Source organism: Candoia aspera, chromosome 1 (assembly GCF_035149785.1).
Source record: "Candoia aspera isolate rCanAsp1 chromosome 1, rCanAsp1.hap2, whole genome shotgun sequence".
Taxonomy (NCBI): domain Eukaryota; kingdom Metazoa; phylum Chordata; class Lepidosauria; order Squamata; family Boidae; genus Candoia; species Candoia aspera.
Genome location: NC_086153.1, coordinates 332,237,723 through 332,261,981, shown reverse-complemented (window position 1 = coordinate 332,261,981; position 24,259 = coordinate 332,237,723). Strand labels below are relative to the sequence as shown.

At 43.6% G+C, this 24,259-nt stretch overlaps 2 protein-coding genes across 5 annotated transcripts in view; one reads left to right on the top strand and one right to left on the bottom strand.

The window, feature by feature from the left end:
- LOC134488350 (GRAM domain-containing protein 2A-like) overlaps positions 1-4,458 on the top strand; it is a 38,570-nt gene extending 34,112 nt beyond the window's left edge. For all 4 annotated transcript variants that reach the window (XM_063290732.1, XM_063290734.1, XM_063290731.1 and 1 more), the window contains exon 13: positions 3,474-4,458. In XM_063290732.1, the coding sequence (XP_063146802.1) occupies positions 3,474-3,489 (16 nt within the window). In that variant the 3' untranslated portion in view covers positions 3,490-4,458. The remainder of the gene's footprint in view (positions 1-3,473) is intronic.
- A 353-nt stretch (positions 4,459-4,811) lies between these two features.
- TEKTIP1 (tektin bundle interacting protein 1) lies at positions 4,812-20,220 on the bottom strand. Its single transcript, XM_063290730.1, has 4 exons — positions 19,741-20,220; positions 16,931-17,160; positions 8,345-8,470; positions 4,812-6,954 (listed from the first exon to the last, which is right to left on the bottom strand). The coding sequence occupies exons 1-4, from the start codon at positions 19,836-19,838 to the stop codon at positions 6,809-6,811; spliced, it is 600 nt and encodes a 199-aa protein (XP_063146800.1). The 5' UTR covers positions 19,839-20,220; the 3' UTR covers positions 4,812-6,808.
- Positions 20,221-24,259: the final 4,039 nt, after the last annotated feature.

Genomic DNA, 24,259 nt, shown 5'->3' with positions numbered 1-24,259 from the left:
GCTCATAGATCTTACATTCCAGGTTCCGATGGTGTGTTGATCCTTAGAACATTGGATTCGCCGTTCACCACCAGCACCGTCGGCCGCTAGCCGTCCTTTCGGCTTTGAGCTAGCTGCGTCATCACGTCTGGGGCTAGTTGAGCTCATCCTCTGTTCCTCCCCAGTAGCATTTTGACCATCTTCCGACCTGGGGGTCTCATCTTCCGATGGTATACCGACATATCTCTGGTTGTACTGATCCATTTAGTTTTCACGGCAAGAATACTGAGGTGGGTTGCCATTACCTTCCCCAGGGATCGCATTTAGTCTGACCTCTCTGTCATGACCTTCCCGTCTTGGGTGGCCCTTCACGGTTTAGCTCATGGCATCATTGAGGTGCTCAAGCTCCAGCACCACGACAAGGTAATGATCCTTTGCTGAAGGGACATAAAGTGGTTAAGTAATAAAACAAGAAGAGATCAGGATGGATTGAATGCCAAAGGGAGTGACCAGTACTGAAGAAATAGGTTGAGGTGCTTGGGTCATCTAGAGATAATGAATGATTGCAAACCAACTACGTGAAGGAAGAGTAGGTGGGTGGAGAGGAAGGAGACGATCAAGAAGGTTGTGGTTGGATGGAGCTGATGAGATCCGAGAGGTGAGAAAGAACAAAAGGCAGTGCGTGGAGCAACGTACAGACATTTTAGGGAAGGAGAAACGGAAACTACGTCTAACAGCGGCTTTTGACTGGCACCTTAAGAAGGACCCTTTCCATCTGCAAGTGCTTTCCAGCTCCTTGGCGAAGTTGCCTTCACATGGTGGCTTAGAAAGTAAATTTATGTACTTATTTATATTTATGCCGTTAAACAAGGAGCTTACAAAATCCACCTTGCTTCTGGTTGTTTTAATGCTGTTGCTGTCGCTTCGAGTTGGATAGTGCCAGCCTTTGGCAACATCTCTCCCCTCTTAAGAAATGACTCAGCAGCTGCGGTTCTTTTCTTAATGCCCTAGAGTCTAGACACCCTTTCCTGGTTCCTTTGTGCAAAAATTGCAACACTCAAAGGATGCGGCTACTTTTTTTCCTCCCTAATCATTACTCAAAAATAAAGCAACAGCAAAGATAGTTTTTCATTTAGGGCTGTTGGAGATTGCTGGCAATGGATGGCTAAAAGCATAATTTGAAACTGGTAGTTGGATGCTAGGGAAAAATGGCTGGCATTGTACATTTAATGACTGAGAATCCATTTTGTTCTGTGGATTGCTCATCTGTGTTTGAAGCAGCTTGGTATTACTTATGCAACACATTTAACTGAGTCAAATGTGGGTACAGGTAGTCCTCACTTAACAACCATTTGTTTAGTGATGGTTCAGACTTATAACGGTGCCAAAAAAATGACTTATGACTGGTCCTCTTATGACTATTGCAGCGTCCCTGTGGTCATGTGATCATTATTTGGGTACTTGGTAACCGATTCGCATTTATGACCGTTGCAACATCCCATGGTCACATGATTGCCATTGTCGACCTTCCCGGCCGGCTTCTGCCAAGGAAAATCAATGGGGAACTGCATGATTCGCTTAACGACCATGTGGTTCACTTAATGCCCACGGTGATTCACCTAACCACTACTGCAAAGAAGGTCATAAAATCGGGTCAGATTTGCTTAATGAGCACTTCACTTAGCAACCCAAATCCCGGCCCCAGTTGTGGTCGTTAAGTGAGGACTACCTGCATTTCATTGTGCAAATACCCTAATCCAGTTAATTAACTTTGGCAACTAGCCCTGAGGGAGCTTAGTTTTTGCCCTAAATTTTTGGGACTAAACTATTCAGCCAACTGGAACCAGCTTGACTTACAAGGTCATTGCAGGAACAACTGCTCATAGACCCCATTTCTGGGATGTAAAGGAAGTTGAGGCTAGAAGTGACTGCTAAGTCTCCCTAACCTTAACGCACACCCTCCCTGATTGTGTTCAGGAAGATGCTGAAAGCCAAGTTTTGTAGAGTGTTCTAGTTTAGATCTGACCACCAATTTAATATATTGATTAATAGATGAGCTTCTTTGCATTGTTGTTTTAAAATTGCACCCTGGTTGTTTTATATCATGTAATGAATCCTTTTTTTTTTACTGCAGTGGGACATAGATGCAATAAAATAAATAAATAGATCTCCCCTTCCAGACCATTTGAACTACTTAACAGGAGTTCATTGTCCTTTCACATTCCTAGAGAGTCTCATGAAAATGGGAACTCTCTAGGAGCTTTGTCTCTGTTGCTCTTCTGCTCCTTCCCCACAGCAACCCAAGGGAAGGGGGAGGCACAAAGGGGGAAGAGCGGGAAGGACCCTGCCCCCCTCCCCACCACTGTGTTCAGAGGGGCACTGACCTCAATAGTGCTACTACGGATTATGTTCTTCTCTCTCTGGTGATGGGGAAATGTGAAGTGACAGCTTCCTCAGAAAACAGTCATCGCCCGGTTGATCAGGTGGTCCATGACTGGGTGCTACCCACATGGCCTTAAATCAATTGCATGGGGAACTGGATGGCTTGGTCAGTTGTGTCATCAGAACATGACTGGCGAGTTGTTACTTCATCCTCACAGCAACTAGAGCAGTGTTTGTCAACCTTAGCAGCTTTAAGAGCTGCGGACCAACTCCCAGGATGCTGGATGGGGAATTCTGGGAATTGAAGTTCACACAACTTAAAGCTGCTGAAGTTGACAAACATTGGATTAAAGTACAAATGCACTAGATTCTCATGTCCAGCTTCATTGGCACTGAAAGTATTGATTCTGTTTTTAGGTTGCTAATTCTACCCTCACACTTAAATTCAGGCCTCAAATGTCTTTCCAAATCTTTTTTTGTTTTTGCAATTATCAGAGCCCACCCACTCCCACCTCCATCTCCCCTCATAAGATCACACTGCTGAAATGATGCAACAAACACACACTTTTTGGTGGAAGTTTGTATAAAATAGATAGCCTCTGGTGAAGTGAATATACAAGCTGAACCTTTTTAAAATACAAAAAAAAAATCAATCACGTCCAGTGATATTTTAAGGTCAACCAACTTCTTGCTTTAGCCCTCAGCAAACAAAATCTTCAAATGTACACACACACACACACACACACACAAACAGGCTGTAAAGTGACTGCCAGTCCCTGTTGCCTGAATTTCCCTCCTGGAATTCAGTGACACAAAAGGATGTTATGTCTCTGAAATGCTTTAAACTATTTTTTAAAAATGTTATGCTCCCACTGCCCACAAAAAGGCTCTCCCAACTCAGAATGTCCAGAATGCCCCATGCACATACGTGATATCATTGTCCTATCCTGGATGTCTCCCAATTTAAAAGAAGTCTATTGCTTGACGCAAAAAAATATCTTGCCCTTGGTTTAATAAGATCTCACCCCGCTTCTTGAGTGGGCAAGGTGCCCATGGCCTTTATTGTCTATTCTTCTTTGCTAAACTTGTGTTTTAATTTTCCTTCCATTTAGGTATAAGGCAAGCTGAAAAATAACTGCATTCCAGGCACCTATACAAGGCGATGCTGAACTCAAACCTTGTGTGACTGTCTTTGTTCTGGCTGATCAGAAGTTAAAGGAAGTACAGTAGTTTCCTTAGCCATTGATCGTCAAGCTCAGCCATGCATTTACGACATCAGTTCCATTTGAGGTCATTTTCTAAAAACTTATCTGCAAATAGAGGGTTTTCTTCCCCCAAGAAGTAGAGAATATAGAAAGATGTCCTTAAAAAGAAGTCTGAGACAAAAGACTCTCACGCCATGGATCTACAGCGTGCCTTGAAAAGCCAAAACCTAGAAACTTTTTTACTCCTAACCTTTCCCTACAAAAGAAGGTAAAGGTGACGTACCTCTCTTTTAAGGGGATTATGTGAAAAACCTATTTTATCTTCTTCCTTTGTTTTTTTTTAAGGGCAGGGAAGGTATTTATCACCTTGCACATATGTAGTATTTTTGTAAATAGCATGTGGGGATGGTTTAAGTGGGTTATGCCTCCCCCAACAGTTTCAGCATCAACTCTACCTCCAAAGTTCATAATGAGAATATTGGGGTTATATTATTTTTTAAACAAACTTAGAGCAATCATGGAACCTCCATGTTCAAACATGATCTACCACAAAGCAGAAACTGTTGGAGGTGAGCAGGGAAAGGGCTGGTACCGTCAGACCCTGCTTGAGGACCAGGAGCATTTCAGATGGAGCAGAATGGGAAGAATGCTTGTGTTCATGATGTTCAGAGTTCCAGATTTGAAATGGTTGAAAATTTGTTGAAGACTGTTTTAAAACACCAAGAGTTTTCCCCTCTCCCCTTCCCCACACCAGTATTTTCAGGGACAAGTTGGATTTTGACTCATGACAGATATCTTATTTTTTAAAAGATCAGCAGCTTGGGCATAAATTAAATCCAGTTATTTATCATGCAAAGTAGCATTTCTCTTTTATTAAACTTGCTGGAATACATTCTGTGAATAGCATTGTGTTAAACAGATCAGACTGACGCTCTTAATGCATGTTGTTTCTTACTAATTTTACATCAGTGGCTATATTGTGGAGCTGAAGCCAGTACTGGTATACTGCTTCCTTGTTTTATTTTTAAATCTCAACATGGTTTAGAACTACACCTAAGACACATACAGCTTCAGGCAGAGAGATAAAGTGCTGATCAATTTAATGTATAAAATAATAAATATGACATAAGTATAGACCAGTGTTTCTCAGCCTTGGCAATTTTAAGATGTGTGGACTTCAACTTCCAGAATTCCCCAGCTTGGGGAATTCTGGGAGGAAGTCCACACATCTTAAAGTTGCCAAGTTTGAAAAACACTGGTATAGATCAAGTGGAAGTATATACAAAGTATACATATAACCTTGTACTAAGGATCATGAAAAAGGAGTAATCATTTTAATGTTAACTAGACAACCCGTGACCCTTTGGGTCATCATTTCAGTGATATTTCCTTACCAGATTCCTCTATGCCGTCAACAATGGCAGATCTTCTATGTACTGGAAAAGTTCTTAAAATTTTAGGGAGATATTCAGAGATGTATCTGCCTTGAAAATAGCCCATGTTCAATATGTAGCCCATACTGAACTGTATAGCACAGTCAAACATCAGGAACTGACATTTTGTTTTATGACATTTTGTATGATGTCATGTTTTATGATAATTTTTTGCTCATAAAATGTTTTATACAATTTGCCAAATTTCTATTCCACGGGAGTCATGGGTCCTGGATTTTGGAAGCATTCTGTAATTTAGCCCATTTGAGGTACCTTGGTTCAAAAAGTGTTATCCTATGATGCACCATTTCTCCCAGTTAAAGGTTACACACAGACAAACAGGAGAGTTTTAGTAGTATATAGATTATTATCCATTTCCTCTTTTGCCCTTTTTTACCCTGGCTCCACCCACTTGGGAAAGAACAGCCCTTGGCATAATTTTAATCAGGATTGCAACCCCTTGTCTGAAAATTTGCTGCAGAAAGTCAACTAAGTCAGATGATTGAAAGGGGGGAATATTAACCAGCAGGCATTAAAATGTTTAGAGCAGACCAGTGTTTCCTTTGTGACTGTACTGCAAGCCCAGTTGTATCATGTTTGTTGCTAGTGATTTTCAGCCCTCATGATTCTTTGTTAAGTTTTAAGGGACCAAAAACCCCCCCCAAATTTAAATGGTGCCTTAAACCATTTTCCTCCTAACCCCCTCCCCCCAAAATGGGAAAATATCCCCATTGGGAAGGTTAGGAGTTTTCAGTTGGTGAAATGGGTGGTGTAAGATGTGAAAAGAGCCACAATTTGGTTGGAAGAGCTTGTAAAACCTACCTCAATCCACTCAAAATGCAAGACCCACAAAGCACTCTTAAAATGGGTTGCCCACCTTCCCAGAACTCAGTGTTTTCACTCCTCCCAAGAACAACTTGTGCAAGAATACCAAAATGTTGTAAGATTTTGAGCTGTCACACAACACAAGATTTCAGCATTCTCAGGAGATCTCTGTACAAAGTTTATGAGCTTTGACAAACTCCAGAGATTTTGGCTATTTTATATGTATATTAGTGTGGAGGGAGATACTCAGTTACAGGAATATTGGCATTGTATGTTGAGCCCTGAGCTAAAAGTTAGGTGACTCAAGAGTCACTGGATTATAGAGTTGACATCCTAGAGAGTCCAACTGCCAGCCCACACTCAGTGCAGGGATATTAATTAAAGTCTCCCCAACTGATGGCTCCCCAGCCATCATTTGAATACAACCAGTGAAGGGGAGCCCATTAAAAATTCCTTAATTATCCTAGCTCGTATTCATTTTATGCACAGGCTTGCTCACCAGAGTTTACTCAAAAGGGAGATACTTGTAAAGGCTATGTGGCATTTCCTAACCACAATTATACCACATCAGACATCATTTGCCTTTACCGCTTGCACCATCCTTCATTAGTTTGTCTCTCTTTTTTTAAAACAACAACAACAACACTGAAGTAGGGGTCATCCATCGTCTGATGGCAGAGAGTTCCACTGGTTATTTCTGCATTGCATAAAGAAGTACATGAAGAATTGTCTGCCCATCGATTTCATTAGAAAACAAACAATTAGGTAAAAGGGCGAAGTGCTCTCAGCTCCCTCCTTTTACAGCACAATCACAACAAATCGGCCGCATCAATATGGTACAGGCTGCGGGGCACACTGCCGCGACACATCACTCCAAGGCCCTGGGCCTACGACATGGGCCCTGGGCCCAAACAGGAGATGCTGTCCCCCACCTTGCACCACGAAGGAGGATTATCACATCACGGCAAGCAGCGGGAAGAAGCTTTACTGGTTGTTGGTCGAAGGCTGGTGGCTGAACATCCTCCAGGTGCGGTAGTCCTTTGCTGTGAAGACTGGGGTGTGGAGAGAAAGGTGGGGCACGTAACCTGGTTTTCCCTTCAGCTCCTCAGCACGGCGATTGCGGTTGATGACTGGGAAGAAAGAATAAGGGAGGCTGTGGTTGAAAAGAGGCCCAGGAAAAAGTAAGGTGGTCTTGCGGGCATATGGATCACGCCTCTTAGTGGCCTGGGAATTTGGGGAGCTGTTGTCTCAAGGCATCTGGAAGCGTCCCCTTGGGGGAGGCGGAGTTAAGAGCCCACCTGCTGCATGCAAGAGAGACCAGGTTCAGCCAGCAACTCAAGAAAACCATCAAGATGGCAGGTGCTAGGTAAAGGGGCCGTTCTGGACCTGAGAAGGTATTATGGAGTTACAGTAGCTCACAAAAAATGCCTGTACAGGTAGTCCTCAACACCACAATTGGGACTGGCAGCTCGGTTGCTAAGTGCCACAGTTGCTAAGCGGAAAATCATGTGACTGTGACGGGCTTATGACCTTACTTCCCCTTTGGTCGTTAAGTGAAGTGCCGCAGTCGCTAAATTAAAAATCACATGACTGTGACTTATGATTTTACTTTCGCCTTCTCTATTAATTCTGCTTGTCACAAGCCAGTTGTGAAGCATGCGAATGGCGATTATGTGACTGTGGGATGCTGCAGTGGTCGTAAATGCGAGGACTGGTTGCAAAGTTATTTTTTTAGCACTGTCGTAACTTCAAATGGTCACTGCCTGAAACGGTGAATGAGGATTACCTGTAATGGCAGCTTCCTTATATTCCAAGAAGGATACATAGAAGAAGCTGGTGGCTAGAAAAGTTCCTGGTTTATGCAGTTGTGGCGAGCAGACCACAGACGCTCTAACCACCTAAGAAAACGGGAAGAGCACTTCTGAATCAGGTCCAAATTGGTCCAGCTAATCCGGCATGCTGGTCCTAACAATAGCCAAGGAATGCTTAAGGGGCAACCATCCTCAACAGCTCTCCCATGTTCCCTGCTACCAGCGTTATAAAATCTGAGAGCTGGTTTGCTGAAGCTGATGGCCCCAATGTGCACTAACGCCTTCCCATAAGGCTGAATCTTGCCAGATTAAACCAAAGTTCCTTCCAGCTTCAGGCCCCCCAACCCTATTTCTTGAGTAATAACCTAATCAGGGCTTAAATGTAAGAGTCCCTTTTACCCTTGTTCCTCTGAGCAAAGAAACTCACATTTATTCCCATTTATTCATTGTAGCCAATAGATATCAAAATAAGTTTCCTTGAATATGTCCAATTATTTGAGTAGTGTGAGAAAGTTTTCTTTAACCAGATCAATTTCACTGGATAATCCTGAGGTCTAGAATTGGGAATAAGGAAGGCGAGGTGGGGAGAGAGGACTCTCCTTATCCACCTCCCCCAAGAACCATATCACAAGCCCCTGATGAAGCAACATCTGCCTGAGCCTTTCCCTGTAAAGCTCCAGCGTTCCTTCTTCCTCATCCTGCTTCTTACCGTATTCTTTTCCAGGAATAATCTTATCCTTCCATAGAAAAGCACCCCATCGTGTGTTAGGATCCAAATATGGAGGAGGGATGGTTGGATCATACCAGCTGCTCTCTCGCAAACGCTGGGCATAAGCTGAGGATAAAGGAGAGTGGGAAGCACAGATGTGAGCCCATGTTGTATCGCTGCAGCTGAAAAGGCTACCATATTTGGTTATGTCACTTTTTTAGCTCCTAGCTTAATGGGTTTCAAACCTTTTACCTTCCCTGCTGATCTACTACCAAAGAGCAGAGTACTGTCATTTAAAAAAGGCATTGTTTCCTTTCTTCTGGTCATTTTTTTTAACCCATTCAATGGTGTCCAATTCTTGGAGACTGCCTGGACAAGTCCTTGCAGTTTTCTTAGAAAGGTTTTTCAGAAGTGGTTTGCCATTGCCTCCTTCCTAGGGCTAAGAGAAATGACTGGCCCAAGGTTACTCAGCTGGCTTGTGCCTAAGGTGGGACCAGAACTCACAGTCTCCTGGTTGCTAGCCTGATGCATTATACCAAACTGGCTCTCTTCCTTCTGATATGATGCATTTAAAGCTGAGAAAAGCTTGTGGACTTTTTCCTCCTTGTGCAAGTTTTAAATTCAATAGATACAATAACTATAGGAACCACGGTATGTTTCCTGGAAAAGTGTGGAAGGGACCATATGCCAGGGAAAGCTGTGAATAAAAATGGATACAGATTTTTAAAATTAAGCTTCAATAACCTCTCTTATGGATAAGAATGTTGCATAATAGTCCAATTTGTCTGTTTTTTTTTAAGGTTAATTTTAAAAATCACCCATTATTATTCACAACTTTCCATAACATATGGAGCTTTTATATCCAACTTCCACAAATACACACAATTCTTAACATGTCTCCCAAGAGCTGTGTAATTTTTTTTTTAACTGAATTTTCCCTAATGGCATTCTTGGCTGCCCACATTTTCTCTCTGAAGGCTTTCGAAAGTTATTTGTGCACAACTTTTGACAATGTGCTTTCTTTATTGGCAGGAGAGGGGGCAGATTTCTTTATATATTTCCCAGCAAAAGATGGGTGCTGATGGTTTTCAGAAAGCCATTAAAACCCGGGTATATACAGCCGCATTTCATGGTGCTGTAAAACGTCCAGGCCTTGCATCCACTGGCTTCAAAACACCGCACCCCCATAGACTGGGGGCTTCCTCTCCCATTAATACTGAGTGGAGATATGCTTTGTATTTACACTCTCAAGCAAGTTTTGTCTGGGCCTCTAATATGAGGGAGTTCATAGTCTTTTGTTGTTGTTATATTTGCTACTGACCAATAGGAGGCACTATACTACTGGTTTCATCCTTGTATTGGGGCTCATCAGGTATAGGTAGCTTCCATATTCTAGATCAGTGTTCTCAACCTTGGCAAATTTAAGATGTGTGGACTTCAACTCCCAGAATGCTGGCTGGCGAATTCTGGGAGTTGAAGTCCACACATCTTAAAGTCGCCAAAGTTGAGAACACTGTACTAGATTCTATCTACAATATATGCTGCACTCTTTGAATCACTGTGAATTCAAATCCCAGCAAAGGTTTGAAACAAACAAACAAACTCATTCCAATGTATGAAGGCTACCCTGTGCCAGACAAATCCCAATGCAAGGAATGAAACTAGTCATATAGTGCCTCCTACTGGTCAGTAGCAAGTATAACAACTTCCAGTTCTGGCCTCAGTGAGCTAAAGTGGGTTAGAAAGTGATTTCTCTGCTCTGGAGACTCCTATTCAACCCATTCTATGCTGCTTAGGCCATTTTTTTTCCAATTGGGTTTTGGGGTACCATAGGGTTCTGTGAGGGGCTGAATCAATTCCATGGGATTAAAGGAAAAAAAAAACCTCTCTGCACAAGAATAAGTATGTATGTGTGTGGGGGGGAAGTACTCTTAGTCCTTTGTAGACAATTTTTTTCCCCTTAGTCCTTTGGACTAAGGGGGAAAAAAGGCTTAGTTCCTTGCAAACTAATTTTTTTTTCCCTTAGCCACTAAGGTATGGGGCGGAAAGGGCGGGGCTTGTCGGCTGAGGTTCAAAAGTCCCACCCTCCTGATCATGGTTCTGGGATATTTTATTTATTATTATTATTTTAACAAACAGGTTCTATGAGTTGAAAAAGTTTGAAAACTCTGGCTTGGGCCACCAGTTAAAGAGGCAAAATTCAGGCAACCATGAGAAGGTTGGTCTGTGTGGTCAAAGTTTGACACTGGGTTTAAAATCTCTGTTTTTATATGCACATATTACAGTATTTTTGTCTTTTTTCTGCTTCTCTTTTTTCTGTCTACATTAAACATCATCCCATGTGGACCGGGATGGAATTGAGGGAGTTTTAGAAGGTGCTGCTATCCTTTTTTTAAAAAAAATTATATTTATATTTATATATTTTATATATATATATATATGGAAATTGTTCTTGGCCCATCCATCTCACTCAGAGATCTATTTGGAGGGTTACACAGCCATTTTCATTTGTTTCTGCTTCAGCTGGAAAAGTTAAGCTTTATAGAAAGGGCCCTGATTCACATTTGCTGGCAGTGTTAGAGAAATGGGGAAATTTTAGAACTGCTGTTGGGACCAGTGTTAGCAGGGCAGCACAGAATGACTGTGGTGTTGGCTTGTACTGACTGGAATCCCTGCAGCTGGATGAAATCCAGTTTGGTGTAATGGTGAAGGTGCTCAGATAGTAGTAGGAGCAGAGGGATCCAGGTTCTAGTCCCCCATAAGTCACAGAAGTTCTATGGATGACTTTGGGTGGGTTAGGGTTAACTCTCAGCCCAAGAGTTAGAAGGGTCCAGTGGTGAAGGCGCTGGAGTAGAGAGACTGGGTTCCAGTCCTTCAGCCACAGAAGCTACCTGATGTCATGAGTACTGATGGCGAGCAGGAGGGGGCCCCTATCCAGGGGGGAAAACGCATGCATAGTATTGAGGAGTTAAGCAGCCATTCAAAGAGACACAGATCAGACCCGCCTTAACTTTTGGGGTTTATCTGTCTGGGTTTTTCCCACGTTTCTTCAGTTTGTTAGGATTTTCTGTCTAATGTAGCAGTAGTAAAACACTAGAGACCTATTCCTTGTCTCAGCGTGGTTCCTGACTGTTAGGACATCAATCCTAACAAACTCACTACTCCCATTGAAAGAGGGAGAAACAAGGAAAAAAAAAAAGGAAGAGATTTTTGGGAAAATGTCTTTGGAAAACCAGGAAATTCGGCAAGCCATCCAACAACTGGCAGCATTGCAACAGCATCAACAACAAGTAGATCTCCAGATCAACACATTACAAGCAGCCATGCTACAGCAGTTACAACAACCAGCTCTGATTAACCCACAACCGGTGCCAGCAGCAGCTCCGCCAGTAGTCTTGAGATCCCAGGGCAGTCTACCAGAGAAGTTTGGAGGAGAAGCAGGACAGCTGAGAACCTTTCTCACACAGTGCACAATGTTTTTCGACAGCAGACCGGCAGAGTTTCCCACAGACAGAACCAGAGTCACCTTCATTTTAAGTCTGCTAAAGGACCCAGCAGCCAAATGGGCTATTCCCATGGTGGAGAACAACAATCCAATTCTCAACGACTACCAGAATTTTCTGGCAGTGTTCCGAGCACACTTTGATGACCCGATCAGAGAGGTCACTGCCAGCTGGGAAATTCAGAAGCTCAAGCAAGGCAACAAGAGGGTGGGAATTTACATTGCTGATTTCAAGCTGTTAGCAGGACATCTGGACTGGAATGAGAGTGCCTTGAAAGACCAATTCAAACAGGGGCTGGATGAAGAAATTAAAAATGAATTAGTGCGGCAGGGAACACCAGCTACCCTAGAAGGTTTATATCAACTGTCTGTGGTCATAGATGCCAGGCTAGAAGAGCTCAGACAGATGCAGCCGGGGAGAAACAGGGGCCTCAGAGTGCTTCCAGGATTTCCAGCTCTCTTCGCAGCATCTCCTTACTCAGGACCAGAGGAGCCGATGCAGATCGGGGCGAGCAGGAGGCTTATTTCCAAGGCTGAGAGACAGAGGAGGAGAGAGAGAGCCCTCTGTTTCTACTGCGGAGTCCAGGGGCACATGGTGAGAGCTTGCCCAGCGAGAAGCCAAGCAAATTCCGTAAGAGCCCCAGGGCAAGCAGCTGAAACAAGAGCCACCTCCGCCTCTACTTCCAACCAGGGAAACTCCGCCGGTCTCCCTCCACAGAGCTCAGCAGGGAGACCATCAATCAATTAAGAAGGGCTCATTCTGAGGATTCCAGGCAATCTTTTTACTACTTACCAGTCATAATGCACGTAAACCCAGAGCACCAGGTCAAGCTAGAGGCCCTCGTGGATTCCGGAGCTTCCACCAATTTTATTGATGTACAGACTGCACAAGACCTCAACATCCCGACCATAGAATCGCCACGTCCCATAGAAGTTGAGACCATTGACAGCCAGCCCCTCAAGGCAGGGCTGATTAGAAGTTTCACAGAATCTTTGCAACTAACAACGGGAGACCACACTGAGTGGATCCAACTTTATGTTACGGCATCACTTAATGTGCCTATAGTCCTGGGCACACCTTGGCTGAAGATCCACAACCCATTGTTGAACTGGACTACGGGAGCAATCTCCTTCCCAGCTAAGGAATGCCAGCACCACAAGATTCAAGCCACTCTTCTCTCTCCAGCAACCAACGCAGTCCCAGAAGCAGGAGGGGTCCAGTTGCCAGCCAAGTATGCAGATTTCGCAGACGTTTTCAGCGAACAAGAGGCCACAGCACTACCCCCCCCCCATAGGGACTGTGATTGCACCATTAGTTGATACCAGGAGCCAAGATTCCAGCAAGGAAACAATATCCCATGTCCCCCAAGGAACTAGCCACCTTAAAGGATTACTTGGATCCTAATCTCCAAAAGGGTTTCATCTGACCATCTACTTCCCCAGTGTCTGCTCCTACCTTCTTCGTACCAAAGAAGCCTGACCTGTTGGCACCGGCAAACCAGGAGGCACCCATGAGAGTGGTGCATGATTTCAGTTCCCTCAATAAAGTCACAGTCAAGGAAATTTACCCACTCCCCCTAATATCTGATCTGCTGGATCGCTTACAGAAAGCATGCATTTTTACTAGGTTGGACCTCAGGAATGCGTACAATCTGATCCGGATGAAAGAGGGGCATGAATATCTGACTGCCTTCGATACCAGGTTTGGTAAATTTGAGTACCTTGTTTTGCCCTTTGGCTTGTCTAATGCAGGAGCCATATTTTCCCGATTTATGAATCAAATTTTCTCTGATTTACTAGATAAGTATCTGGTCATTTATCTAGATGACATATTAATATTCTCTGAGGATGCTACAACTCATGTAACCCATGTACGTAATGTCTTACAAAGACTGAGAGAGAACAAGCTGTTCGCCAAGCTAGAGAAGTGTCCCTTCAATTTAACTGAATTACATTTCCTGGGCTATAAAATATCAACAGAAGGCATATCCATGGATCCTTCTAAGGTCCAGGCAATTCTCTCTTGGCAACCCCCCCGAAATGTGAAAGAGGTACAAAAATTTCTAGGGTTCTGCCATTTTTACAGGAGATTCATAAATAAATTTAGTGACAGGGCTAAACCCCTCACACAGCTTTTGAAGAAAGGATCAAAATTCATTTGGGGGAGAAAGAGCAAGCAGCCTTCCAAGAATTTAAGCAACTCTTTGCATCCCAGCCGCTTTTAAAGCACCCTGACTCCACAAAGCAATTCATAATGCATTCAGATGCTTCAGATTTTGCTATTGTTGTTGTTTTATTGCAATATACAAACAAAACAGAGAATACATTGCTCCCTTGTGCATTTTTCTCCAGCACGCTCTCACCAGCAGAGAGAAACTATGATGTTTTTAACAAGGAGTTGCTAGCAATTAAAGCAGCATTCCAAGAGTGGAGGCACTGGCTAGAAGGTGCAACCTTTCCTGTGAAAGTTTGCACCAATCACAAGAATTTACAGCTTCTACAAAACACCAGATCCCTCACCCCACACCAAATCAGATGGAGCCAGTTTTTCTCCCGTTTCAATTTTGTTATTTCTTATGTTCCCGGGGCGCAGAACTGTTTGGCAGATGCCCTGTCTCGATCCATTCAGGCAACCCCCACTACTCACCAGGAGGTACAGGCTACTATATTACAACCTCACAACTTTCAGCAGTCTATGAGGGGGAACCAGACAGAGATTTTAGCAGCAGGCAGACAAGCAGAGGACCTATTTACAAGAGTCAGAGCTCAGCAGCAACAGGACCCGTATGCCAGGGCCAGGATGGATGACCTCCAGAGGGGCCCGCAAGACACTGCCTCCCCCTTTAATGTGGAGGCAGGAATCCTCTGGCATAGCTGGCAATTATACATTCCCCCCTCATTGAGGGAAGAAGTACTGAGACTTTGCCATGACCATCAAACAGCAGGCCACGGAGATGTTTTCAAAACTCTCCATAGAGCTCTGAGAGACTACTGGTGGCCTAAGATGACTGCAGACATAAAGGGTTACATTGTTTCTTGTCATACCTGTAGACAAGACAAGCCTCTCCCAGGGAAGCCCACAGGACTCTTGCAACCCCTACCCACCCCCAGTAGGCCTTGGGATACAATCTCCATGGATTTCATCACTGATTTACCCCTGGTCCAGGGGCTGACTTCCATACTAGTGGTGGTGGACCTTTTCACTAAAATGGTGCATTTTATTCATTGCAAGGGCCTCCCATCTGCGCAAGCCACAGCACAGTTGTTTATGGACCATGTTTTTAGGTATAGAGGCATGATAAATCACTTGGTGAGTGACAAAGGCCCTCAGTTCACTTCCAGGTTCTGGAGGGCCCTTTTCCAGTCATTAGGGGTCCAGATCCACCTATCATCATCACATCATCCGGCTAGTAACGGGCAAGCTGAGAAAATTAACCAATGGTTACAGCAGTATCTCAGGTGCTACACCACTTATCAGCAAGACAATTGGCCAGCCCTGCTCCCCATGGCAGAATTTACTTATAACAACTCTGTGCAATCCTCTACCAAGATGTCTCCTTTCCAAGCACTCTATGGGATTAACCCTCCAGTGTTGCCCACCTCCTCCCAGCAGGGTACTGTTCCAGCCACGGCTGGTTTTCTTAAAGAGCAACAAGCCACACAGGAGTTGTTAAAGGAGCAGCTGAACAGGGCAAAGAGTACTTACAAGAGAGCTGCAGATGCTCACAGACAAGAGGGGGCAGCGATTTCAGTAGGAGACAAAGTGTGGCTCTCTACCAAGTTTTTGACCTCTACCAGGCCCTCCAAGAAGTTGGACTCTAAGTTTGTGGGCCCTTTCACTGTGGTACAGCAGATAAATCCAGTGGCTTATTGTTTAAAGCTGCCAGCATCCATGAAAATTCATCCAGTCTTTCACAGTGCCTTGCTAGCCAAGGACCCTCCCCCAAGTACCTTACGATCGCAAATGCCCCCCCCCCACCTCCAGTAATTGTGGAGGGGGAGGAGGAATACGAAGTTGAGGAAATTCTGGACTCTAGGAGGAGGGGAAGGGGCATCCAATATTTAATACACTGGAAAGGGTACCCTGAGGAAGAGTGCATGTGGGAGAATGCCAGAGATGTGCATGCGCCAACGCTGGTTCGATTCCATCAGCTTTTCCCTCACAAACCCAAGCCTCGCACGCTACCAGAGATTCCTCACTTGACTGAACAAGCAGAGGAATCCCAAGCAGAGGAGTTTATAAGTTGGCAACCTCCACCCCCGCCTGAGGCTCTGAGGCCAGAGTGAGAGGAGGAGGGAGAGCTGCAGCCCTCCACCTCTGGCTTGCATTTCCCAAGGGGGAGGGGGGAAGAATCTTCTAATTATCTAGCTATTTTCCAGCAGCAGCCACCTGGGCCAGAAGCGTTATCAGACCTGGAGAGCAGCAGTGATTCGTCCTTGGAGGAGTTTTCCTTTGAAGAATTTCCATCGTTGCCCAGTTCCCATGGGAGCTTGGAGGGGGAGATGGACTCTCATGAGACCTCTGGAAGGGAGGGGGCTGAAATGGAATGTGAATCTGGAGGGGAGGGTGATGTCATGAGTACTGATGGTGAGCAGGAGGGGGCCCCTATCCAGGGGGAAAAACGCATGCATAGTACTGAGGAGTTAAGCAGCCATTCAAAGAGACACAGATCAGACCCACCTTAACTTTTGGGGTTTATCTGTCTGGGTTTTTCCCACGTTTCTTCAGTTTGTTAGGATTTTCTGTCTAATGTGGTAGTAATAAAACACTAGAGACCTATTCCTTGTCTCAGCGTGGTTCCTGACTGTTAGGACACCTGGGGGCCTTTGGGCCAGTACCCCCACCAACCCAGCCTACCCCAGGGGGCTGTTGATATGGGGAAAAATGGGTCCTGTATTACGCTTAAATATAAGCATCTAGTATAATAATTCTACTAATAATGCAATTTGGTCAGAGGGGGATTCAAAGGCTGCCAGAAGAAGACTTTGGGGGCGGGGGTGGACCACAGGTTGCCCACCTCTAATGCTGAAGAAGGTTAATGGGAAAATAGGCAGGAGCTCTCCAGGGTCCCCTAAACACTTACCAGGTGGTAGAGTCTTCTCCTGTTTGGCATTGGACCTCTGCCAGCGATGGTGGGGCTCTCGGTCAACAGGGTTGGTGATGGTGTACCAGGCATCACGATTATGGCTGTTTGTCAGACCAGTATACCAGGTTTGAGGGATGGCATCCCATCCCATAGGAGTGAATTTCCAGCGGACAGCCTCTCTTACAACGGGGGCATTCCGTGGTCCCCTCAGAGAAACGTACTCATCGCTACCAGAGGGAGAAAACATCTATTATCCAGATGCCAGCATGGCTGGCCCACAGAAGACAGAAAGGGATATGGGTTTCAGAGTGAGTGACCAGCATGCACAAGAGTAAACTGAAGTTCAGTTCAGTTTAAACTTACATTAAATGCTCTCTCAGAAGGAAGGATCTCTACTAACTATGAAATGCCAACCAAATCTGAGAAGTGGTTGACCCAAAATATGATTCAATTGAAGTAAATATAAAGTGATCTGCGTTGGAGCAAAGAAGCTTGACTTCACATACCTACTGATGGGGTTGGAGCTATCAGTACATAATTAGACAGAAAAAATTCAGATATCGTAAAGAACTCAGTGGATTTGTTGAGTAGGAAAAGGCTAGGGAATCCCAATGAAAGAGACTGAAAATAGAATTGCTGGCACAGTAATGCACCTAGACCTATCTATAGCATGTTCGTATCAGGAATACTGCATACGGTTCTGGTCAAAACACTTAGAAAAGGACGTAACAGCCTGAGGAGACGTTCAGGAGTAGTCAACTAAAAAGATCAGGGCATTTCAGTGGCTTCCTTTCAAGAAAAGGCTAGAACACTGAACATGCTTTAGCTTGGAAAAATAGGGAGCATGATCAAGGCATACACCAGTGTTTCTCAACCTTGGCAACTTTAAGATGTGTGGACTTCAACTCCCAGAATTACCCAGCAGCATATGCCACCTGTCTCTGAAGGGAAACAATGTTAGAAGAGGTAAATGTCTCCATCTCCTACAAGCACCAAAAAGGCATCTGGTTGGGCACTGTGGGAAACCAAACATTGGGCTAGGTGGGCTATTCTGACCCAGAAGGGCTACAGATAGTCCTCAGCTTATGGCCATTTGTTTAGTGACCGTTTGAAGTTATGATGGCACTGAAAAAAGTGACTTATGACTGGTCCTAACACTTACAACTGTCACAGCGTCCCTGTGGTCACGTGATCAAAATTCAGGTGCTTGGCATGTATTTATGACGGTTCCAGCATCCTGGGGTCACGTGATCACCATTTGCTACCTTCCCAACCAGCTTCTGACAAGCAAAGTCAATGGGGAAAGCTGGATTTGCTGAACAACCATGCAATTCACTTGACGGATGCAGTGATTCACTTAATGTCCATGGCAAAAAAGGTCGTAAAATTGGGTGTGATTGAATGACTGCCTCACTTAGCAACGGAAGTTCTGGTCCCAACTGTGGTCGTAAGTTGAAGACTACCTGTACTCTTAGGTTCTTATGTTCAAATGTCTACCCTATCTCCCCGGGGTTGTTGTGGGAGTAATTTGCTTAAAATTCAGAATTTCATAAAGAGTGGGAAGCAAAGCAAAGCCAAAAAAAAAAAGGTTGGGATGCAAAAGCGAATGAGCCAACTGTTTTTCCTTTTTGATCCATCTGTTACTGATTCTTTGGAAAGAGTGGTTCATCTGGCACTTGGCTTCTCAGAGCTGAATAGCTGAGTCAACAGTGTCAAGCAATAATTGAGATTAAATGAAATAAATTCATGGATAGCCATTCCCCAGCTGCAACTCTCCAGGCCCACATTTTGTAGAAAGGCTCACATCGAACAGTCGGACTTTGGAGTGAAAACAGAACTCAATGGCTTCCACCATAAGGGAACAATCCATCAGGTGGGGATTAAAGTTTTGCTCTGCATCTGGAAAGAGGTCTGCAGCATGACCTTGTTGACCTTACAAGTTATCTCAGCCTGTGGGAGGTTCCACAAGGGAACGGTCCTGTTGAGAGTGGGAGGCAAAACACTGGGAGTGAAGGCATGGTGGGGTAGTTGTAAGTTTGCAAGATCCAAAGTCCATACTGTAAGAATCAGGAATGTCTGAAGGGTGGGGTCAGAAAAATCAAGATGGCAACCACCACAGCACATAACAAACAGGTGGAACTTTGATCATTCTGTTGCAGCAACCATTTTGACTTTTTTGACCAAACCCTAAGAATTCATTCCTGCAATAAGCTAGGGGTTCAAAAAACAAAAGAGAACAAGAAAAAAAAACCCTGAAATGCTGGGGCAAAAATAAAAATAAAAAGCTATTTTCCCATGCTCAGAGACATGTATTTAAAATACCCTGAGTGCAGAGCTTTGCTGATTTAAATAAATGTCCAGGACTGGGTCCAGATAGAGCTCAAATTCTCATTTCATTCTTTAAAAAGTCAGAAAGTTTGCACTAAATATACCAAGAGTTAATACTGTAGAGTCCACTGGAGTTGGGTGGCCAATACATTTAAATAATTTAATTTTTAATAATAATATTTGCTTCATTTGCAGGGAGTGAGGTGGGAAAGGGATCCTTTCTCCAACTAAACTCCTTGACTAGTGTTCCTCAACCTTGGCCACTTGAAGATGTGTGGACTTCAACTCCCAGAATTCCTCAGCCAGCATGCTGGCTGGGGAATTCTGGGAGTTGAAGTCCACACGTCTTTAAGTGGCCAAGGTTGAAAAACTTTGCCCTAGAGTAAATCTGAAAATCAGACTGACGTAAGGAAGCCATTTCTTCCTGTCCAATAAAGCCCAGGAAGTGATGGTGGTGGCACCATCATGAAGACACTCACCTGTAGAGCGGAGTGGGGAAGTCAGTCTCTAAGGTGCTTTGAGGGACATACGGACGATTTAATACCAAATCCCGGTACGTCAGTTCACGGAAATCCATTGCAAGCCCGTGATGTTCCCTGCTGCAGCCCAGGCCAGCCTAAGAGAGAGTGTTTCCCTTTGGTAAGAGCAGGATGAGTCAGTCATTGTTTGACCTGCACACCTCCAGGCAACCATCTCCTTAGCAACGGGTGCAGCAACATGGAGACAATGAAAGATTAGGCTCCAAAGGCCTGGAGGGGTGAAGAAAGGTGCGGAAAAAGAAGATCCCGATTAGAGAAAGGTCCCCAATTCTCACAGAAGGGAGAAAGGGACAGAGTCCTCTCCCCCTTCCTCCCTCCCTCCCTAGCCTGATGTCACTTGCAGTTGCTTTGGCTGCATTCATACATCTGTTTGGGGCTTGGTGTGATGTGGCAAGAGATTGTGGGGAAGCTGGGAAAGGAATGGAAGGGAACACAGGCATGAGATTGAACACAAACATGAGACTGAAGGCAAGTCAGTTGATGCTTATCTCATAAATAGCAATTTAGCCCAGGTGGGGAGAAATCTGGGAAGAAGCATTTTAAATCATTCCAAGAGATTCCACTAAATTAACATCCTATCAACGCAGGTGGAAAATCCCTTTCACCCCAGTGTTTTTCAGCCTTGGCAACTTTAAGACGTGCGGACTTCAACTCTCAGAATTCCCCAGCCAGCCATGCTGGCTGGGGAATTCTGGGAGTTGAAGTCCGCACGTCTTAAAGTTGCCAAGGTTGAAAAACACTGTCTTACATGTTCCAAGATTCTGCATTTACTCCAGACAAGCATTAAAGGTACGTACTGAAATCTGTGTCATTCTAGCTTCCTTGATTTTGCTCAGATCCATGGGTTTTGACAGATCTCTGAATCCAAGTGTGCAATTTTGTAAACCATGGCTTCTGGCTTAGTGTGTTGTGTGAATATAGACAACTGTGGCTTATTCAGTAAGCCATAGGTAAGCAATCCACAGCATAGCCCCACTTGTGACTGCATTTGTTGTTTTAGCAATAGATTTTGCAACTTTCCACAATTAAAAAAAAAAAAGATTTGAGTTTATGTACAAAGGATTTTGTTTTGTCCTGCATCCAAGCATTTTATGTACTCTACTTAAGCGTTTCTCTCTCTTCGGAGCAGCTGACAAAAAAGTCAATATAGCTATGATACTAATTGCTGATGTTGTCAATCACTCTCTATTAAGATCAAAAGAGACAAGGCTCATATGACAGACGTAATGTTCGATACAAAGTCAAATTAGTAGGTTGGTACTAACTGGCATCCAATCCATTTCTTAAATGTCTTCCCCAACCTTGTGCTCTCCAGATGTTTTGGACAACCCCCTACAACCTGTTGTAAGTTACACATATGGAGAGGGTCAGAGTGACAAAAGCTGTCTTACAGTACACGCAGAACTGATGCCAGCCTTACAAACGAGGTACGTAAGACTGCAGAAGAACATCGGATTCTTTGTACCTTGTTTGATTGGAATGCAGAACCTGTCACCCTTCAACCAAGCAGGCATGGCCAGCAGTGTGGGATGCTGGGAGTTGTAGGCTTAACAACATATGCAGGGCATCAGGATCAGCATCCCACAGGTATTGTTTCTCCATTACTTTTCAGACTTCCATATTGTGAAACAAGTTGCTTGACATAGCTTGGCTATAAATAAATTTCTGGCCTATTTTTTAATGGGTCTTGTATTTATAGACACAACTTAGCTAACAAGGAAGGTCTCTAACTTGGCTTGTGTGTTTCCTTTTTTGGCATGGCCATGAGTTTGAAAGTTCACATTTCCACTTTGGATTCCCCTACTATCTGAATGTGGTCATCATCTAGTAAATTAAAGTGAGTCCAAAGTTTACAAAGGCGATCTATTTTAGTGGCTAGATTTATAAAGCACACTAAACCAAAATCAAGCCAATCACATTGTGGTTTAAAAATGTGCCTAAGCACTGTGATTTCTAAACCATGATTTATGCTTAAATGTGCTGTGTGAATCCAAGCAACTAGGATTTATTCAATAAGTCATAACTAAACAAATCATGGATTATAAGTTTCTGCTTTGGAAAACACATGTTTAAAATCGCTTTCAACCTCTTCTTTGAAACCACCCTGAAGGAAAAGGCAGGAGTGTGCAGTGCAAGAAGCAGCTATGAGCGTTGTTTATGCAGATTTTTCAGTTTATGTTGGCTGATAAACAGACTTTGAATGCATGTGTGTATGTGAGACAGAAATGATATGTTAATGAAATGTATATATTAATTAGGTTAGCTTCATTTGAAATGTGGTTGAACTCTAGTGATTCTCATTTTTCACTGATACCTTAAATCAGTCTTCTCCAACCTGGACCCAAGATGGGCTAGGTCAAGGCTTAAAGAGAGCCAGTTTGGTGTAGTGGTTGAGACACCAGGCTAGAAACTGGGAGACTGAGTTCTAGGCATGAAAGCCTCTCAGCCCTAGGAAGCAGGCAGTGGAAAACCACTTCCAAAATCTTGCAAAGAAAACAGCAGAGAATGGTTAAAGCATTCATGGTTTAATCTGATGTTCATATCCAGCCCTGTTAACACATTGTGCTGAATGAGTAACTGTGGTTAAAAACTACAATGGCTAAATTCAAACAAAGCATGAAAAACCAAAAGCAAATGGATCACTTTATGGCATAAATGCGATGTGCGAAATCAGTGTCTATGAGGCTACCGACAGATTCTGTGACAGATTGCATGCTTCTATTACTGGAACCTTGAAATTGTTTCTATAGCAACTAAAAGCAATCTGGTGAACATTTAACGTTTTGAGATTAGAACAAATGAGGAATTCCCCCCCACATTAATTAAAATAGAATGTCAGGTTGTCTACAATTATGTCTCTTCTATTATTTTCAAGGGTATTTTTCAAGTTTTAGAGGATTCTTTTAACTATGGTTTCTAAGTCGTAATGGCTGGATACTCGCAATACAGTATGCCTTCAATTGTAAGCACAGATATTGTATGAGGATATAACGTGGTTTGGTTTGGGCTGAACCATGTTTTGGGTGAACAGAGGCATCATACCCAAAGAGCAGAAAGTTTGGCCTCCATCTAAATTCATCTTGTTCTACTCAATACAGTACAGTACATCTAAAACAAGGAAATCCTTTGGGATTATGCTCATGGGCACCAAGGTCGAGGCACAAACGGGGAGGGAGGGGAGCAATTTTTGGTTTAAATAATGTATAGCAAGAAGCTATTGTTATTAAAAGTTTTCATTAACTAATCAATATTAGCTAATATTTAAACTTTTAACTGCACTTCAATTTTAAAAGTTCATTAAATGCAAATAAAATAAACATGCCAAATTACATAATTCTCCAAGGCACTGGAAAAAAAATTGCAATGCAAATTACTGTACTTGCCAAAAGGGTGGGGCTTCCCCAACCCCACAACCCCAATCAAAATTTCTAGGAAACCGCAACACAAGGCCCTGGGAACTGCTATGCAGCTCTCCTCTATATTGGTGAGACTCAAGAGGAAACACCAACTACTAGAACCAATACGACAACACAGAATTCTGTAGATCAGAGTTTCTCAACCTTGGACACTTTAAGAGATGTGGACTTCGACTCCCAGAATACCCCAGCTGGCATTGCTGAGTTGAAGTCCACATATCTTAAAAGTGGCCAAGGTTGAGAAACACTGCTCCAGTTAAACATTGTCCACTATGATAAAGTGAGAAGGGTGAACCTTTCCAAAGAAATGGCAAGTGTGCAAATCCCAGTGCACGAATGGAATGTGAGCGCCAGCCATCTTCTTTCTTCCTTGTTTTTTGTGCAGCTTCCCTTTCATTTACAAAGTTCTCTTTTGTATTACAAGGGTCCCATTCGTAGCCTAGCCCTCACCCCTAGCCTTGTGGGTAACCTCCTTTTCAGTCATTTGAAGGGAAAGGAGAAAATCCTGTGGGTAAACAGAACCGGAATTTAGCTGCCTGGTCCTAAAGCTATTCCCATAAACAGCTGTCCACAATATTTCAATGAAAGGAAAGCATTTGTCATGGTCGCCTTCCTACAGGAAGAGACTGCAGTATCTCTTGTCCCTGGATCCTAGCATGTCTGGTTTCTGGTCACATCTGCCTGATGAATTCTGGAGAATTTAAAAGCTTTCACTCTTTTGCACCATTTTCCTTATTAGTAATCAATGTATAACCCAATGAAAGCCACTGCATTTTAAAATTTAACCCAGCTTTGAAAAATACCAGACACTTGACGAAGTAACTTGTTCCATTCACAAGTCTTTAATGCCAGATACATTAACTTTACATATGAAGTTATAAGGGGTTTTGTACCATACCCCACCCATCCTATGGCCTCTTGTGTGATGCACTGCGCACATAAGAATGCCACACATTCACACGAACCAGGAAACCGAAACACCCCATTCCAAAAAGTCTTAAGAATTTTCATAAAGTTCTGGCCAAAAGATAATACATATAGAA

Coding starts and splice junctions, on each gene's coding strand:
- TEKTIP1 (XM_063290730.1), bottom strand. CDS start 19,838: ATGGATTTCCGTGAACTGACGTACCGGGATTTGGTATTAAATCGTCCG. Junction 17,161..19,740: donor TTCCCCACTCCGCTCTACAG/GTGAGTGTCTTC, acceptor TCCCTCTGGTAG/CGATGAGTACGTTTCTCTGA. Junction 6,955..8,344: donor TATTCCTGGAAAAGAATACG/GTAAGAAGCAGG, acceptor CTTTCTTCCCAG/TCATCAACCGCAATCGCCGT.